The sequence below is a fragment of the Plecotus auritus genome (assembly GCF_963455305.1).
Source record: "Plecotus auritus genome assembly, chromosome: X".
Lineage (NCBI taxonomy): Eukaryota > Metazoa > Chordata > Mammalia > Chiroptera > Vespertilionidae > Plecotus > Plecotus auritus.
In genome coordinates, this window is record NC_137784.1 from 138,659,141 (window position 1) to 138,678,014 (window position 18,874).

The 18,874-nt window shown below is 53.8% G+C and overlaps 1 protein-coding gene across 2 annotated transcripts; it reads right to left on the reverse strand.

The window, feature by feature from the left end:
* Positions 1-205: 205 nt before the first annotated feature.
* CCDC120 (coiled-coil domain containing 120) lies at positions 206-16,612 on the reverse strand. 2 transcript variants are annotated; one of them, XM_080652016.1, is made up of 12 exons: positions 16,477-16,584; positions 11,945-12,108; positions 8,156-8,255; positions 7,901-7,997; positions 7,622-7,755; positions 6,254-6,394; positions 5,626-5,902; positions 5,161-5,223; positions 4,767-4,941; positions 4,535-4,633; positions 1,814-2,731; positions 207-1,328 (listed from the first exon to the last, which is right to left on the reverse strand). In XM_080652016.1, exons 4-12 carry the CDS (start codon positions 7,947-7,949, stop codon positions 1,214-1,216), a joined length of 1,971 nt encoding a protein of 656 aa, XP_080508142.1. In that variant the 5' UTR covers positions 7,950-7,997; positions 8,156-8,255; positions 11,945-12,108; positions 16,477-16,584; the 3' UTR covers positions 207-1,213. The 2 variants fall into 2 exon arrangements, with proteins under 2 accessions (XP_080508143.1, XP_080508142.1); XM_080652017.1 differs by lacking the exon at positions 11,945-12,108 and having other exon boundaries at positions 206-1,328; positions 16,477-16,612.
* Positions 16,613-18,874: the final 2,262 nt, after the last annotated feature.

Genomic DNA, 18,874 nt, shown 5'->3' on the forward strand with positions numbered 1-18,874 from the left:
TTCAGGGTTGGCTAGAAATCTGACCACAGACAGGCAAAGAAGTTGCCCCACATCACAAAACCAGTAAAGCCAAAGCAGATGACATTATCACAGGCTGTTTCCATGGTGTTCTATTTTTCATAACATGGTGTTATAAAAACATATCTGGTCTTAACTATGGGTGTGGGCCCCAAGGCAAGGCAGGGGGAAGAGCAACACATGGGTTCGGTTTACACATTTATTCTAAAAATCCTCTTCCAGTGTGGGTAGTGTCTTGGGCCCAGATCGGTTGATACAAAAAGAAAAGTTTTAACACCAGGTAAAGGGGGTATGGGGACCCCCAGCTCCAGAAAGTCACAGACAGGTATCATAGAAAACACAGCTTGTGTAGATTTGTTTAAAAAGTGGTGGATGGAAGGAAAGTCAAGGAAGATGTGACGCAGCCTGTGGCCAGGCGTCACCTGAGGATTTTACTGGCATCGATCTATCAGGTGCCAGGTTCCACCACGGAAGCATCCCAGGACACAGCACACCTGGTGGTTCTGTCCTTGGACCCTCCTGTGGAGCCCCCAGAGTGGGGATAGGGTAGAGGCTGCCACCAAAGGCTGGGTCATCTCACCCTGGGGGCAGAGGAAGCGGGCACAGACAGGCAGACAGGGACTGGGGTTCCTTCCTACACCCCTGGGGTGGGAAGATGAACCCAACCCCCCCACCAAATGTGGGCAGAGAGCTCACCTCCCCAAGAACTACCCTGGTGGGGGATGGCAGAGAGTTCTGTTCACACCAGAGTCCCTAGCTGCCCCAAACAGGGCCATGTGACTATATGGTCCATTTCGTGGAAGGGGTTCCTGAATGGAACAGGCTGGGCATGGGACAGGAATGAACCCAACCAGACAAGATCACAGTTTCCCTTTTATAAAACGTCTAGTGTTGGGGAAAGACAGTGAAAACCTAAATCACAACTGTAAACAAATGGAGGAAGGGGCTTGGAGCCCCCATTACACCATCCCCCACTTTTAAGCTGGCTGAGGGCCCCCAGTTCTCAGCACAGTATGAGAGGAGAAGCGGGGTGTCAGACACCTTCATGGGTCCACAGGGAGCCGGGGGCCTTGGAAGATCAGGTTGGCACCCCCTGCCCAGGACTAAGAGCAACCGTACCCCAGGGCTCAGCGAGGTCAGCATGTGCTCCCGACTGGAGTCATGCCCAGGCCAACAAGGAGCATATCAGAAGGGGTCAGACCAGTGTCCCTGGGGTCTGAGGGTCAGAACTGGAGGACTGCTCCCCCTCTAGCGTCAGGTCACTTAAACGAGCGCTCAGCTCCGGGGGGTACAGGAAGTCCGCGTAGTATCTTTGGAAGGGGTAGCAGGAATCCGGAGGACAGGATGGGAAGACAGAGAAGAGAGGAAAAGACGTACAAGACACAGAAAGAGAGGAAAAGAGGCTCGTTAAAGAGGTGGAGAAAGGCACAGGACAGCACCTTGAGGCTCGCAAGCAGGGGGCGTGGTTAAAAGAGGAAGAGAAAGGCAAGGGCACAGGAAGTCCCTTCCTCCCAGCACCCTGGTTCCAAGGTCCATTTTCAGCTGACATGCACTGCTTGTTAAAGTATTAAAATTCTTCTATAGCTTGGCAAGGAACTGCTGCTCCCAGGGCCCAAGATACCCCTCCACCAAGACCCCATGGACTCATGTAGGTCAGGCAGGGCCCAGAGACCCTGTGCTAAGGCTGAAGCTAGCACTCATGGTCCAAGTCATTGGCGCTCACCCCCTTAGCCTGGAGACCTTTGCCCTCTACCTGAAGAGCCCCCCTACCCATCAGTAAAAGCACCCCCCATACCTGCCGGAGACAGGGGGCGCCGTGAAACTCCTCGAATGCGGGAGGGGTGCCTGGCTGGGGGCCCCATACAGCGCCTGGCCCACCTCATAGCAGCGGGCGTGGAGGAAGGGTGGGTGTTGCGGGCCCATGTGGGACAGCACAGGCCGGCGCTGGGGCCCCGAGGCCAGTCCCGAGTTCCGGATGTACCAGTCCCGTAGCCCCTCCAGGGCAAGGTTCTTGTGGCCACTGCGCTCACCAGCTGGAGGGATACGGGTGGATGGGGGCATCCACAGCAGGGGGTTTGGATGCACCTCTGGACCCTCTGCGGCATCCAGGGGCAGGCCACAGGGCTTGGTGCGGGTGGCCCGGGTGTGGGGGTCCTTGCTGCGGAGGAGGGGGCTGCTTCCGTCAGCTGCATACACAGGTGGTGGGCCTGGGAACATGGTGAGGAGCCCATCCCGGCGGGAGAAGGGTCCTGGGACCTCAGCTGCAGGCAGCAGCTCCCCCCAGCCTGGCCCACCAAAGCCTCGGGGCAGGCCCCGGTCCAGGGAATAGTCCAAGAGGAAGTCCCCGCACACAGGTGGGAGCCGGGAGGCCCCACGGGAGGCAGGGGCAGCTGAGCTGGGCCGGGCAGCCCGGGGAGGATCTGGGGGGCCAGCTGTGCGGGAAGAGAAGGCAGGGACTGGTTGGGGGCGCTCATACAGCACCTCACTGCTCTTGCAGACTGGGGGACCAGGGGCAGGGGGAGCCAGAGGCATAGGTGGGGAGCCAGCTCCCCCCGCAGCTGCCCGGTCCACTAGCAGGGCCTCAGAACTGTTGCTGCGGCGGGTGCGAGCTGCAAAGAGCGAGCCGCGGTGGTCCGAGGCCGGGTCCACCCGGGGGAAGCCCATCTGGGAGTCCTGGCTGCCAGACCACTGGCGTGAATGGAGGCCTTCAGGTCTGGGGGAGAAAAGTGGGGGGGGGGGGAAGGTCAGACATAGGCAGATGGGCTGAGCGCCCTAGGTCTGTATCATGCTTCTCTCTGAGCCATCACTTCTCCATCCCCCAAGCGGACCCTGGACTAGAAATTGTGTGTATAAAGGTGTTCAGTAGAGGCATGTAAAGGGCAGAAGAGGTTCTGTCCCAGACTGAAGGAAGAGGAATTAAAAATGTATGGGGGCCCAGGGCTGTTGGCTCCAAGGGAGATGCCGGTGCGTGCAGGGTTAGAGAGGAAATGCTGGCAGGGGAACGCCCAGGCGAGGGCTCTTCCGAGCACATCTGACCAGCACCCCTTGCTAAGGCGATTCTCATGGCTCCCCACTTCCTCCACAATGAGGTACTAATCCTTAGGCCTCAACTTCAAGGCCCTTCCTAAATTCTCTGTTCTCCCCACCCCCATGTGTATGAACCACCCAAAACTATCAGCCCACTAGCCACCGTCACCCCATGCTAGTACCATGAGGACCCGGACTTTGCTTTGTTCACAGCCTGAGAAAAGCAGGCACTGGGTACTTAAGAAGCAGTAGAGGACAGTGGTTAAAAGCACGGATGCTAGAGTCAAATTTTGGGTTGAGCCCTAACCGGTGTGGCTCAGCGGATAGAACGTCGGCCTGCAGACTCAAGGGTCCCAGGTTCGATTCCGGTCAAGGGCATGTACCTTGGTTGCGGGCACATACCCAGTAGGGAGTGTGCAGGAGGCAGCTGATCAATGTTTCTTTCTTTCTTTTTTTCTTTTTTTTTAGTATATTTTATTGATATTTTACAGAGAGGAAGGGAGAGGGACAGAGAGCTAGAAACATCGATGGGAGAGAAACATCGATCAGCTGCCTCCTGCACACCTCCCACTGGTCCCCGGGCTGCTCCTCCAGCTCATGCAGCCTCCGGAGAGCATGGTACTGCAACCAAGGTACATGCCCTTGACCGGAATCGAACTCGGGACCCTTCAGTCCGCAGGCCGACGCTCTATCCACTGAGCCAAACCGGCTTCGGCCAACGTTTCTCTCTCATCGATGTTTCTAGCTCTCTATCCCTCTCCCTTCCTCTCTGTAAAAAAATCAATAAAAAAAAATTGGGGGGTTGAACCTTTGGTTTGCTAACAAGTCACCTAGCCTCTCTGTGCCTCAGTTTCCTCATCTATAGAATGGGAATAACAATAGCACTTCCCCATAGAGATCTTGTGGTGATGAAATGAGTTGCCAGCAGGCAATGCACTGATCCCTAGCAGACACTCAGTACAAGTTAACCAGAACTTAGTATGCCCACATCAAAGGCAGATATTATTATTCCCATTTCACAAATGAGGAGACCAAGATTCAGAGATGGGAAATGATACGTTTTTTTAATTGATTTTAGAGAGAGGAAGGGAGACCGAGAGAGAGAGAGAGAGAGAGAGAGAGAGAGAGAGAGAGAAACATTGATCCACTGCCTCCTGTACGCCCCCTACTGGGGATCAAGACCGGAAACCCGGGCATGTGTCCTGACTGGGAATCGAACCAGTGACCTCCCGGTGCATAGGACGACGCTCAGTCCACTGAACAACACTGGCCAGGCAGGAAATGATTTGTCCAAAATACATAGAAAAGCCCATACACAATCGCTGGGGCTTCTGCCCTCAAATCCTCACCCCCTTCTTCTCTACCAAGCAATTCCTATTCACCTTTCAAAGCCCAGCCTCTCATGTCCCACACCCTTTGGGAATGCTCTCCCACTTAAGCAAATGGTTCCCTCCTCTGGTCCTCAAACCCACCCCCCAAACCCCCTTACTTGCAGAGCTGGGGGCCGGCGCCCCGGGTGAGGACAGGGGTGGCAGGCACACTTCGCCCCTCAAAACTGGAGGCACTCCTGGGCAGCGAGCGTGTAGGGCTAGACAGAGACGGGCAAGCCCGGGTAGGGGTTCACATTAGAGACTGTTCCCGCCAGCAGGCCCTCCGGCCAGCCCAGGCTCAGGACCCTACTCCCAGCTCACGGGGAAAGGAGGGAAGGGGCTCATCCTCACCTGGTGGGGCTGGCCACGGAGTTCCTTCGGCTCTTCAGGTCGCCATAAAGATCTGACTGGGGCGGTTTCCATGGGGTTCGCCGCTCAGGGCTGCCCCCAGATACTGCCCGCAGCTGGTCCCAGGTCTTGGGCGGCGAGGGGCGCTCAGCCAGAGGGAAGCAGCTACGAGGATCCTCTGGGTAGAAGAAAAAGTGGGGGAGAATTCAATGAGAGGAGCCAGATAGGTTGTGTGTAGGGGCAGGGGCTAGGGAGGCAGGAGGGGAAGAGGGCTGGGCAGGGTGAAAGTGAAGAGGGGAGCCCCATTGGAGGATGGGGCGTGGCTAAGGAGAAGCTGGAGAGGAAGGGGAGGAGCTGAACATGAAAGGGTGGTGGGTTTGGGTGAGGGAGTCCTCACCATTATCGTGGCTGGCCCCAGACTCTGAGAGGGAGCTGCTCTCTGAGTGGAGAACTACATCCTCTACAGGCGAGAAGGGAGAGACCCAGCCCATCAATGCCAGGCCCGGGGCCATCCCCTTATAGCACTGGCCAGTCTCCGCACCACCCTGCACCCTCCCCAAGAATCCACCTTTACCTAAATCCCAGACCACCAGAGACCTGGCTCCAAACTTTCCTGGGGCCTATGGGTCAGTTCCCAATCCCCCCACCTCCCTTGCCCGGAGCCAGATTACCACCACTCCTCTCACTGTTCAGGTCCCTCAGGTTCTGCCTGGCACCCACTTTTCCCTAGCTGTCCCCCCCCCCCCCCCCCCCCCGCGCACGCGCGCGCACACACACACACACACACACACACACACACACACACACCACCGCTAGCCAATGCCCATTCCCCTGCTTTCACTGGCAGGTGCCCAGAGCTCACCTTGGCTGAGCTGAGCGAGGCGTGTGCCCAGGCAGACACCCTGGGTTGTGATGACTGCCCCCGTGGACAGCGGGAGCACGGGGAGACCGAAGCGGGCTCGGAGGTCCCCGAGCTGCTCCTCCAGCTCATGCAGCCTCCGGAGAGCATCTGCCTGGACCTGGCGCCGGCGCCGCCGCTGCTCGGCGCTCAGCTCAGGGGCCAAGGCCAGGCGGCGGGCGGCGGCCGCGATCTGCTGCTGCACCGACACCTCGCGCTCCAGAGCCTCGAGGGCCAGCTCCTGCGGGGCCCACCGGGATGGTGGGATACAACCAAACGTCGGAAAATGCCAAGCACAGGAAGCAGGCGGTGGCAGAGCCCATCTACACTTGGAGCTTATTCCCTGGGCAGGTACAGCCTGTCTTGATTAGAGTCTGGGCCTAGTCATCTTCCAAAGGCTAAAAGGCCCTTCCCCACAGGTGGGGACCAGCATCCTCTCTCAGACCAGGAACCCACCCGCCTCCTTCAAGGCCTGTCCCTTTTCATTCTGGCCTCTCCTTCCCCTGGACGCAACCCTACTCCCGGTCCAGGCTCCTCCTCCTCCTCTGTATCTGTCTCACCCCCAACCTGTCCCCCCTGGCCATCTGCTCACCTCAGCAGGGCACAACGAGTGATGCACTGGGTTGGGGGGTGGTGGCGGGTAGGCTCGGGCTACAGGGGGCCGCCGTCGGACCAACTGCGGCCGTTCGCCAGGCTCCAGGGGGCACTCAGGGGGCAGCTGGCCAGTTAGCTCCTGAGGGGGCAGGCAGCAAGGGTCAGAGACTATCAAGGGTTAGTTGGGGGGAGGGGGCAAAGCAGTCAGGACTCCGGAAGTTACAGAAGTCCTGCTAGAAGCCCAGTCCTGCTCAGCATCACTTGCCTGTTATTTCTCTTCCTCCTCCCAATTCTCCACCAGGCAGGTGTGCAGCCTGGACTCTCACCCCTTGACCCAAATCCCGGGCAGTGGGCATGGGAGGCAGGGAGACCTGCTTTGGAATCCAGAATTTCTGAGTCTTTATGAAGACACACAGTCTAGCCCTGGCCAGGTGCTCAGTGGTTAGAGCGTCAACCCACACACTGAAGGGTCTAGGGTTCAATTCCCGGTCAAGGGCATATACCTGGGTTGCAGGTTCGATCCCCAGCCTGGGCCCTGGCCAGCAACCAATCTCTCTCTCTCTCCCCCTACCCTCTCTCTCTCTTTCTCTCCCGCCCCCCTCCTTCCCTTTCACTCTCTCAAAAAATCAATGGAGAAAATATCTTCAGGTGAGCATCAACAGCAACAACAACAAAAAAGACACAGTCTACACTGAGTGGCCAGATGATGATGATCTCTGAACACATAATAATCTGGCCACTCAGTGTATATCCTATAGAATAAAAGGCTAATATGCAAATTGTCCCCTCGACCAGGAGTTCGACCAGCAGGCAGGCCGGCCAACCACCCATGTCCCCTCCCCCTGGCCAGGCTGGCCGGACCCCACCCATGCACAAATTCATGCACTGGGCCTCTAATATATACACACACACACACACACACACACACACTGAGTGGCCAGATTATTATGCATTCAGAGATCATAATAATCTGGCCACTCAGTGTATATCCTGTGCATTACAGAACCCTCCTTCAGGGCCTGGTGCTGTATGCTCTGACCTGCATTGTTATGTCGGGCAGACTGTGTGCACATTCACACCAAGAGGGAATAACCACTTTAAATCACCTGGTGTCAGGTCAGGTTTTACTGCCAAATTTTGGAACTAACGATTGTTTTGCATTTTATTGGACTTCAAATTGTTGATGGGGGGTGGGTCCCCATTGATATATTTCATTGATTCTAAGACATCTAAGCTGAGCTAGAGGGTGAAGGGAATTGGCAGCTCAGATAGATGTCTCAGCAATGGCCACCCCAGTCTGCCTACCTAGGGTCCCTGGATTCTCCACCCGCTCCTGCACCCAACACTCTTAGGGCCAGGCTCTCACCGCCTCTTGGAGGCACACTTTGCGTAGCTCCTGAAGTTTCAGGCTCAGGGCCTCCTGTAGAGCCCGCTGCCGGTCAAGCAGTCCCCTCAGACGCTCTGACTTCACCTGGGGAGTGGCCTCCCCAAACAGGGCAGCTGGACACAGAGGGAGCAAAGATCAGTGGGGCAGCCACGGCATCCTACATCCTGTAGGGCCAGGGACCAACCCTTCCCAAGTGGGCGGGCAGGTGGTGACTCAGAGCAGGGGAGGAGGCAGCAGGAGGGAGAACCAGATACCGACCTGAGGCATTTAAAGTGGGAGAGGTCATCAGCTGACCTTTGACTTCCATCCTGGTCTTGTCAAGAGGCCGAGGCCGTGGCTTATGGTGGGATAAGGCCTGGTAGTGATGCATGGGAACCATTAAGGAAGCACATGTGTGGTCCCTCACCCAGCTTCCCACACCCCGGGAAGAAGGGGTACCCTGACCCCGCCCGCCTGCTTGACCTGCCCTCTCAGAATCTGTGTCAATATCTGGCCTCCACCAGGCCCTCATACCTTGGTTCCCTTCCCATTGAGTGGGAGCACAGCAAGTGGGGAGCTGGGCAGACTTATGATGCCTCCTCAGAGGCCCATGGGCCACAGTCAGGATTCTCACCTGGAGGGGGAGAATTAATGTCACAGATTCAACCAACTAGAACAACAGTGGGCATTGCATTAAGCACCTGAGTGCCTGGAAGAATTACCTTATATGCCACCTTTAATATTCACAATCATGGCAGTTCTGTAATTATCACTACTCCCAGTTTGTTATTTATTTATTTATTTATTCGTTTATTTATTTATTTATTTTAAAAATATATTATTATTGATTTCAGAGAGGAAGGGAGATGGGGAGAGAGATAGAAACATCCATGATGAGAGAGAATCAATGATGAAAGAGAATCCTGCACATCCCACACTGGGGATGGAGCCCACAACCCAAGCATGCGCCCTGACTGGGAATCAAACCATGACTTCCTGGTTCATAGATCGGCACTCAACCACTGAGTCACACTGGCCGGGCCACTACCCCTAGTTTAGAGATAAGGAGAGGAAGACACAGAGGTGAAGAAACTTGCCTCTGGCTAAGGATAGAGCTCAGGCCACTCCTTTGGTCCAACATTCTCCATCACTAGAGCTGCTCCAACCCCTCCAATTCCTCATAAGGTCACAGCCGATCTGACCTCAGGGCCTTTGCCCAGGCTATGGCTGCTGTCTGGAGTGCTCTTTTCACCTATCGCCAGACCCTGGTTCTCACATGCTGGGGCTTAAATGTCACTTCCAGAGTTGGGCCCCCACATTACGTCCCCTCACAACTGCTGTCCAACAAGAGACTGTCCCTCATACATTCGGGAGGACAGGGAATGTGTCTGTCCTGTTTTCATCAGTGTCTCTGGCACTCAGAACGATTCTGTGTGCATAGAAGTGCTCAGCTGGATCTGCTGGGTGAATGAAAAGATGACGAGCTCTAGCTGGTTTGGCTCAGTGGATAGAGCGTCAGCCTGTGGACTGAAGGGTCCCGGGTTCAATTCTAGTCCAGGGCACATGCCTGGGTTGTGGGCTCGATCCCCAGTAGGGGACGTGCAGGAGGCAGCTGATCAATGATTCTCTCTCATCATTGATGTTTCTATCTCTTCTTCTCCCTTCCTCTCTGGAATCAATAAAAATATAAAATATATACTAAATTAAATTAAATTAAAAAAGGGTGACGAGGCAGCTGGCCCAGGGATTGAGCCTAGATCTGTAGGTCGCTACTCGTCCCAACTCTATCCTGAAGCTTTGGTATGGCAGGGAGAAGAGTGTCCACTTGGCTCCAGGACCCCTCCAGCCCCTCTGCCCACCCCAGTCTGTCCTTCACCCAGCAGAGGGAAGTCACCCTGCTGGGATTTTGAACAGTGAAGTCCACAACTACAGATAACAAGCCGACTGCCTCCTGCCTCTCTCTTTGGCCCAAGCTGCCCTAGCTGACCATAGGACCTGCTTTGGCAAGCTATCAGCCCTGCCCTCATTCCCTCCTCTGGAGTTTGCTCCCTCCCTCCCACATCCTGCTCGGTCCCCAGCTGGGCAGCCAGGTGACATCACCTGCCACCATCTGGCCTGACCTCAGTGGCAGGCAGCTGGGAGGGACTCATGAGGTCACAGACGTCCCATCCCCATCTACCTCGAACCTACCAGCTTATTATGAAATGCTGGATGGGTGTGGAGAAGACCCAGGCAACTGAGCAAGCATGGGTTCAAGCCCCCTCCCCATCCATACATTGGGAGATGTGGCCAAGCCTCGGCAGTCCTCCTACCCGCCCCATAGGATCTGTCCCCTCCTGTGGTTCCCTGTCTTCAACATCAGGGGCAGGGATCACAACCTAAAGCCCTTCCGCATACCCAGGCAGCAGCGTGTCCACCCTCTGAGGACTGACATTGCTCAGCACAGCGGGGTTTCCTGGAGGCCCCAGCCCAGCCCTTCTGCCCCTTGGCTCCTGGGGGTCCTTCCACCCAGCCTCCATTTGGGTTTGAGGAACCCTCCCAAGGCTCCCCTAAACCTTCCTTCGCCCACACAGAAACATCCACTCCTCCCCGGTGGTCCCATTGGCCAGGACTGGTCCTACAATCTCACACGAAGCTGCCTCAAGCCGTCCTTCCCTTGGAGCTCACGGCATCTTGGAAGTCAACATGGGGTCCAGAAAGGAACCCCGACTCCACCCTGTCAGCCTGACCTTGGGGACATAGCTAAGGCCTGAGTCATGGGGTCACTGAGCAGGCTAGACACAGGGTCCACGCCCCACACCCCCACACCTGGCTCCCGAACCTTTGCCTCTGCATGTCTGCCCTGGGCATATTTGCCTTGGGGCCTGGGGCTGCCAGGTGCCCACCCAGAGATGATAAGGGGATCCCAGCAGCCCCCTCCCCAACATCCTCCCACACCAGCCCCCGGGTTTCCCCATGGTGGGCCTGTGCTGTCCCAAGATGGGCTGCGGAAGGAGAGTTGCAGAGAACACTCCCACACCCAGAGGCGGGCCCAGCAGGTTTTTCAGGTCTGCCCTTCTGACACCACAACCAAGAAATTCCTGGCTATAATGACTGTTTACAACCAAGACGCCTCACCTGGGTGGCACCCCAACACCTTCTGTAGGACCCCCATTTCCACATCCTGCCACCATGGGAGCAAATAAACTCTCAGTGTCTAGACTGTTCACACTATCCTAAGGGCCCCCTGCCCCAGGTGAACAGATGCGGTGGGGGTGGCGGGGAAGGCGGGTTCTGGGCTATCCTGAGAGGCTGGGCCCCAGGTTAAGGGAGGGCAGAGGCTATTCCCACAGAGAAGGAAGGGGGAAGAGGAAGTCGGGGGAGTGGAGAAGGGGAACTCTGGCTTCTCTTCTCCCTGATCCCTTCCCTTCCTCCATTTCCGGCAAGGGATCAGCTTCATGCCAGGAAAGGAAATTGGACATTTTGGGCTTCACCCATCTACTCAGGCCCTCCCTTGCTGTCCTCTTGCGCAGATCTAGCTCTTTCCCGCAGAAAACATTAGCACACCCCATACCCTCCTCACCCCAACCTGTGGGCCCATGTTCCCAGGTGCTCACCAATACCAGATAGGTACTGTGGGGTGGCTTCAGGTACCTGAAAAAATAGTTGTCTCCACCAGGCCCGGCTCCCTCTGGTAGTGGCGGTGAGCAGTGAGTGCAGTGGCAGCTGCCTAGACCGCCTCCCACTAGGCAATGGCCCAGCCTACCTGGCCAGGGACTGGGCCGGCCCATACCTTTTAACCCTTGCTTGCCTGCCACCGAGGCTCGGGTCACCCTTAGAGGCAGTCTCTGGGTCAGGTACCCTCAGGGTGTCCAGCACAGCCAAGAAGAGAGCCTAGACCTTCCTCCTCACCCCATACCCCCAGCAGAGAACTGGGGAAGAAGGGCTAAGGATGATGGCAGTGGTAGGTGCCTCTTGGGGCTGCCCAATTTCCCAGATGAGACCCTGTTCAGCCCAGGATATAACCTGGGAGCTGGGGGATGAAGGTCTGGTGAGGCCCAGAGTGTAAATCAGTATGTGTGTGTCTCTTGGCAGTCCTCATCACATTCCTGAGGCCCCTACCCTTCCCGCGCCGCCCCCCCCCCCCCCCGCCTCAGGCAAAGCATTGGTATGGGAAGGCCTTAGAGCAAGTCCTCCCCTCACTGAAGTAACAGTGGCCAAGTTGGGGAGAGAGGTTAACTTTTCTAAGGAGAGACCAGACCTCAAGACACTCCCACCTTCTGCAGCTCCAGGAGAAATCATCCCAGCAAACATGTGCTTTAACCCCTTCCGGTCCCTACAAACCTGGGTGGATGGTGCAGACCCAGCTCCTCATAGCCAGCTTGTAGATGTGGAAGTGGGGGCTTGGAGAGGTGATGAGGCCTGATTCTGATCACAGAGGCATGAGAGCAGGCCGCATCAGATCTTGGGGGGCTGGGTCCTGGGTCAGAGGCCAACAGAGGCTATTCCTGCAAGGGAGGAGTGGGAAAGGGGACTCATGCTGCTTCATACCCATGCTGCCCCCCCCCCGCCATTTTTCCCCCTTGGGCAAGTCAAGGAAATTGAGGGCTCTGAGTCCCTAAGATGTACTGTTTCCCCCACACCACTGCCTGGGCTCTGGGCCTGCACCAGCACGCAGCACACCTCCTGCATTCCTCTTGGGACCATCTGTCTGTGACCTCGGGGCCCAAGCCCAGCCAAGGCCCCTGCAGCAGTCCATGCTGTGAGATGAAAGGGCAGCTTAAGGCAAGTTCCCTGCCTGCTCGGCAGGTGGGCCAAGCCTGCCGAGGAGTTCCCTCTGTTCAGCAACACCCCACATACATGCCTCCTGCCACCCTGACCACCTTTCTTCCTGGGTATGAGATTTCCGGCACAGAACACAAAGGCCCATTTCTTCTCCCCCTTCTTACCCCTCCAACCCCCACCCCAGGCTGCCTGGGGCTGGTGGAGGCAGCAGCCATAAGGTGGATAGCTGGATGTTGGTGGGGAGTGTCCTCTCAGCCATGGCCTCTCCTGTCTCTTGTGAGACACCAAGGATATTGAGAAGAGGGATGTTTATAGAATCAGACATGAGAGGGACAAGGGTATCTGGCTGACAATGCAGATTGAGTCTCAAGACTTAGGTTTCTTCATCTGAAAAATGGGTAACTGGCGCTTACAGAGCCCAGAGAGGTCAAAGACACTTTAAAAGGCATTTCACAGTGCAAAGAAACCCACACCAGGTCATTAATGACAGTCAATAACAACAACAATAACCTCACGCAAAGGTGCAGGAGTAAGGAGGAGAGAAAAGGTAACTGGGCCTCTTGGGTCAGTCAGACAGGCAGGGCAGAGTCACACACACACACCCCATTGCCCTGGTACACAACTTTTAACAGCCTGGAAGCTGGCCAACCTCTAAGCCCCGCCACAATTGGAACTTGAGCCTCAGGTGGCCTCATGGAGGGGTAACAAGTGGCAGAGCTGGGTTCAACCCAGCTCTGCCACTAACTGGCTGTGCGACTGCTTGGACAAGTCCCTTAACCTCTCTGGGCCTCAGTGTTATCATCAATAAAATGGGAGCGATGATGAAGAGGGTTGTTGTGAACATGACTTGAGTTAATACATTCAAAGCTTGCTCAGGATAGTGCCTGGCCCAAGCTAAGTACTCTATATGTACTAGCTGTCACAATTACAAGTATTCCTCTCAACCCAAAGTCAGAAATCAAAATATATCAACATATATCTGATAGGGCTGATATCCCTCAGCCTCACCTGATAAATGCGAAACAAAGCTGTTTTCCCTCGAATAACTTGTCCGAACTCAGGAACTAAATATAATCAGGTGAATTTTTGAGACAGAGCTAGTATCCCTCAGCATCAAAACCTTCCCTACTGCCCTGACCCGTTTGGCTCAGTGGATAGAGCGTCGGCCTGCGGACTCAAGGGTCCCAGGTTCGATTCTGGTCAAGGGCATGTACCTTGGTTGCGGGCACATCCCCAGTGGGGGGTGTGCAGGAGGCAACTGATGGATGTTTCTCTCTCATCGATGTTTCTGGCTCTCCCTCTCCCTTCCTCTCTGTAAAAAAATCAATAAAATATATTTAAAAAAAAAAAAAAAAACCTTCCCTACTTTCTACTCAGATATGGATCCCTCCCTACTTGCCAAATCAGACATATTTGAAACAGAGCTGTTTTCTTTCATTGTCTAACCTCTCCCTACTCAACAGAAAAAATGCAGGAAACAAATATATTTACACAACCCAGTATCTTTACTATCCCAATTCTTGCCACTGGATCTCAGGAAAATGAAAAGATTTGAATAAGTTTTTGAGTTAGAGCTGATATTCCTCATTATCTGAACTCTTTCTACTCACTATATAAAATGCAAACATTTATCAACATACCCTCCAGATCCGTGTGACAAAGAGAAAGAGCAAAAGAGCTGGCCAAGCCTGGCCGGCGTGGCTCAGTGGTTATGTTGACCTATGAACCAGGAGGTCATGGTTCGATTTCTGGTCAGGCTACATGCCTAGGTTGCAGGCTCAATCCCCAGTGGGGGCTTGTGGGGGGCAGCCAGTCAATGGTTTTCTCTCATCATTGATGTTTCTGTCTCTTTCTCCCTCTCCCTTCCTCTCTGAAATCAATAAAATATATATATTTTTAACAGAGCTGGCAGAAAATCACTATATATACACGGTGTCCCCAAAAATGTATACACACTTTAACAGCTGATAGTTCAATTGATGTTTCATTCTTTTCAGACTTAACCTATTGGAGTTAATAATGGGTTAAAAGTATATATTGCAAAACCAAAATACCTTCAGATAACTTGGGGGTCTTTCACTGTCTGAACTATCCAAATTCTCCCTCTCATAACTCAGGTACCAAATAGATTGGGACAGCGAGGGATGCTTGTGCTATTATTAATAGGTTTGGATAAATGTTTTAGGTAAATGAGATGGGTATGGTATCTCGATCCTCAAACTCTCACTACTCTCTCTCTGAGAAATGCAGAACAAAGCATAAATGAAGAACACATTACCTGCTCAGTAGCCAAATTCTCTCTAACTGTCCCCAGAATCAAGGAGATTCTTACAGCAAGGGAACCTTGTTGTTGTTATTGTTACTATTGGATGGGCCTGATTCTAACACTTGATGAAGAGGATGTTAGACCACACAGTGACCACCCCCCCAGACCTGCCCACAGAGGTTAGATGGACTTAGCACAAAATACACTTACTGCTAAGAGAAGGGGGATAAGCCCCTGTCTCATCCTACCCCTACCAAGCCTTGAAGTCTCTGCCTAGAATGGATTTTTTTTTTCAGGCCAGGAAAGCAGGGATCATGCACCCAGGGTCCAAATCAGGAGATGAGGGTGACATGACCTAGAAGAATAACACATACCCTTGAGTTTCCCACCCCCACATATTTACTCAGCCCCATGGGGCAGTCCCCAACCTAACAAGGCTGGAAATCTGACCCAGACCTCACAGACTCCCAGAGAGTCACTGAATAATTTAGGGTGTTCTTCCACACTTAGGGAGGGTGGAGAGCATAGGAACAGTTCTATGCCCTCCTAGGGCAGGGAGAGAAATGCAAGCTCTGTGTGAGATCACTGGGTGGGGGTGGGGGAAATCACATGCAAAAACCACTTTGGCCACACGAGGCCCAAAAGGCTGCTTGTTCTTGTTCATGCTAAGAGAAGCATTTGGGATGAACTTCAGAGACAACGGGATCAGCGGAACCTCCTAGTTCAGGGCAGGGTATAATGGAACCCCTTTCCTTTTGGCTGAGAGGAGATGGAAAGTGGGCGTTAAGAAGGAGGGAGATGAACAGGGTAGGGGAGTATGGAAAGGGGTAGACAGGGGTCTGGGGTTGAGACAGGGTGAAGGGACAGGACAGGAAGGAAGGTAAGGAACAAAACAAAATCAGTTATGGTAGGATGGAGGTCAGGAGGTTGGACAGAGAAGGAGCCAGGACACTGGCCAGGAGATAGGATGGAGTGAGGCTCAGGACAAGGGTTAGAGGGGGAAAAAAAGTAGGGGACAAAAGAGCAGAGCAGGGATCAGGGTCCGTATAGAACAGTGATCAGAAGACATGATGGGGGACACATCAAAACAGATTAAAGGAAGGGATAGGAAAAAGGGCAGGTGCAAGATGGAGGTAAGAAACAGGAAAAGACTGGTGTGGAATGAGGATAGGAATGAAGACAGCAGTGGGACAGGGGGAAACAGTACAGGTTTGGGGGCAGGGATAGGGCAGGAGACAAAGGGATGGTCTAAAGGTGGTTAGCCAGGATGGAGATTAGGAGTCAGGAGAGGGACCAGGGGGATAGTACAGGGTGGGGAGAAAGTACAGAAGTCAGATGTCAGGAATCTGGACAGACATGGAGCGGATTGGGGTTAGAGGGACAGGATAGGACTGGAAGGGGTTCAGAGACTGGATAAGAGTTTAGGGAACAGACAGGTCGAGCGTCAGGACAGAAACTGGGGTGATCAAGACAAGGCAAGATGAGCTTCATAGATAGAACAGAGTCAGGCAAGGACCTGGGGTCAGGGCAAGGATCCTGGGAACTGGATGGGCTTTGGGGTCAGGACTAAGTTTAGGGTGACAAAACAGGGGTGGAGGATGACGCCAGGCTAGACTATGGCTAGGTCCGGGGTCAGACCGGAGGTCCTCGGGTCAAGACTGGCCCGGGTTCGAGATTTTTAAAAGATGCGGTCAGGTTCGGCAAGGGTCCAGAGTGAGACCACGAGGTCAGAGGTGGGGGGGGGGGGGGCGGGCGTAAGTACATCCCCGGTTGGCCCTCACCCCGCCCAGTCTCCTCCCTTTCTTTCCCAGCGGGCGTTACTCACCCAAGGTCCTCGCCCGGCGGCATAGGCGGGGTCGATGTGGGCCAGGAGGGATGGTGGGCGCGCCCCTTCCCTCGCCGCCTCCCGCTCTTGCCACAGCTCGCGCCCGCTGCTCTTCCGCGCCCTGCGGTGGGCCGCGTTTGGTCGCGCCACTGTTAGCCTTGGGGGGCCAGATGGAGGGTGCGGGGTGGGTGGGAGAGCAGCGCCGGCTCCGACGCGGGCGGGGGACCCCGGCCCCCTTACAGGTAACTCGGGTCGGTCCGCTCCTGGCTGCACCGCCTTTGGTCTCCAGCCTGCGGGGAGGAGGGGTGGCGGCTGACAGGGGGCGGGGTGCAAGACCACAGGCGGGGTGCGAGACCACAGCAGCGGCGGAGATCGATTGCGCAGGCGCCAGTTCAGGTCTCAGAGCCTGGGAGCGCCAGGAGCGATCCAGCTGGGAGCGCGTGCGCACATGCTTTCTCGAGGGCGGCTGAGCTCTCCCCCTCCCCTGGCCACGCCCCCTCAGTGATCAGACTGGCGCCCCTCACCCCAAGTCAACCCCTAACGAACCCCCAGGCAGTACCTTAAACTGCCTTCTATGAGACACCACCACACCTCTAAACTCCCCCAATACCTTCCGTGCCCCAAATTCACCTCAAACCACCCTTTATCATCTCCTAAGTTGTATCCCCAAACTACTATCCATTGATCCGAAGCAATACTTCCAGTCCGCCCTCCATGGACACCCAAGCTGTGCAAACTACACTCCACTACCCCCAAGTTGTTCCCCCAAATTATCTGCAATAGGCCCTGAAACCCTTAACCTCCAAAAAGCACTTTCAAATCATCCTCCATCTACCCTCAATACACACCCCAAACACCCTCCATTGACCCCAAATTGCTCTCCATGTACCCTCCTAACCATACTCTACACCCTCAACACCACCCCAAGCATTATCAACTACCTTTGGTGTGGCCCCCACTTGCACCCCAAATCAATTTCAACAGTCACCAACTGGTTCCACCTCCAAACCATGTTCCATGAACCCCCATCAACCTTTCATTGACCAACCCTATACCCTGCAAAACTACCTTCCAACAGCCCGTCACTATCGGATAGTGACTATCCCATATACTCCCAAGTACTCAACATGATCCTCTAACTGTACTTCAAACTACTTTCCAACACCCTCTCCGCATCCAAACTACACTCCACTGATCCAAACTCCACCCCCAAAGCACTCCCCAATAGTCCCCAAGTACCTCCAAATAAATGTCAACTTTCTCTCTGTAGTTACCCAATCAGACCCCCCAAATCATACATCAGTGACCCAAATATATTAAAAAGCACTCTCCAATGATCTTTTCTCAATTGAGGTATATTTTACATATATAAAAATTGCCCACTTTAAGCATGCAATTCAATTATTATAGTAAATTTACTCAAGTGTGCAAAAATCACCACAATCCACTTTTAGAGCATTTTTATTATCCCAATGAGATATCTCATGCCTGGGAACATTTGAGACCTTGATTCCCAACAATGTTGTCAGTTTGGCTCAAATAAACTCATAAAAATTATCTTTTAAAAAAATATCTCCAGGGCAGGCTGGAGGGGGTTAATGGGAGGAAAAGGAGGACATGTGTAATACTTTCAACGATAAAGAATTATCTTTAAAAATAAAAAATAATCTCTCACCCTAGCCGGTTTGGCTCAATAGAGTGTCTGCCTGCAGACTGAAGGGTCCTGGGCACATGCCCAGGTTGCAGGCTTGATCCCCAGTAGGGGGCGTGCAAGAAGCAGCCAATCAATGATTCTCTCTCGTCATTGATGTTTCTATCTCTCTCCCTCTTCCTTCCTCTCTGAAATCAATAAAGATATTTTAAAAAATATCTCTCATGCCTGAATACAGTTAATCTCCATTCCCATTCTCATTCCCAGTCCCAGGGAACCTCTAATCTACTTTCTATCTCTATAGATTTGCTTTTTATAAACATTTCCTCTAAATGCAATATGTGGATTTTTGGTGTTTGGCTTCTTTCACTTAGCACAATGTTTTTGAGGTTCATGTTGTAGCATTATCAGTGGTTTGTTCCTTTTTTTATTGCTGAATAATATTTCATACAATAATCTTTAATGGCTCCCCAAACCACCTACTAATAGCTCCCCCACTACAACTCATGATAGCCCTCTGATATCCAGGTCCCCAAATAACATCTGAGACGGTACTCACCAGCCCTCAACTATATCCCCAAACCACACTACTGACCCTCAAACTTCATCACTAAACTATCCTCCCAAAGCCTCATATTCACCCCAAATCTCCTTCCAATAGATAGTCCCCACTCTACCATCAAACTGCTCTGTAACTCCCCAAAGAGCCCTTTCAATAATACCCAACTCTAACCCCAAACTATTCTC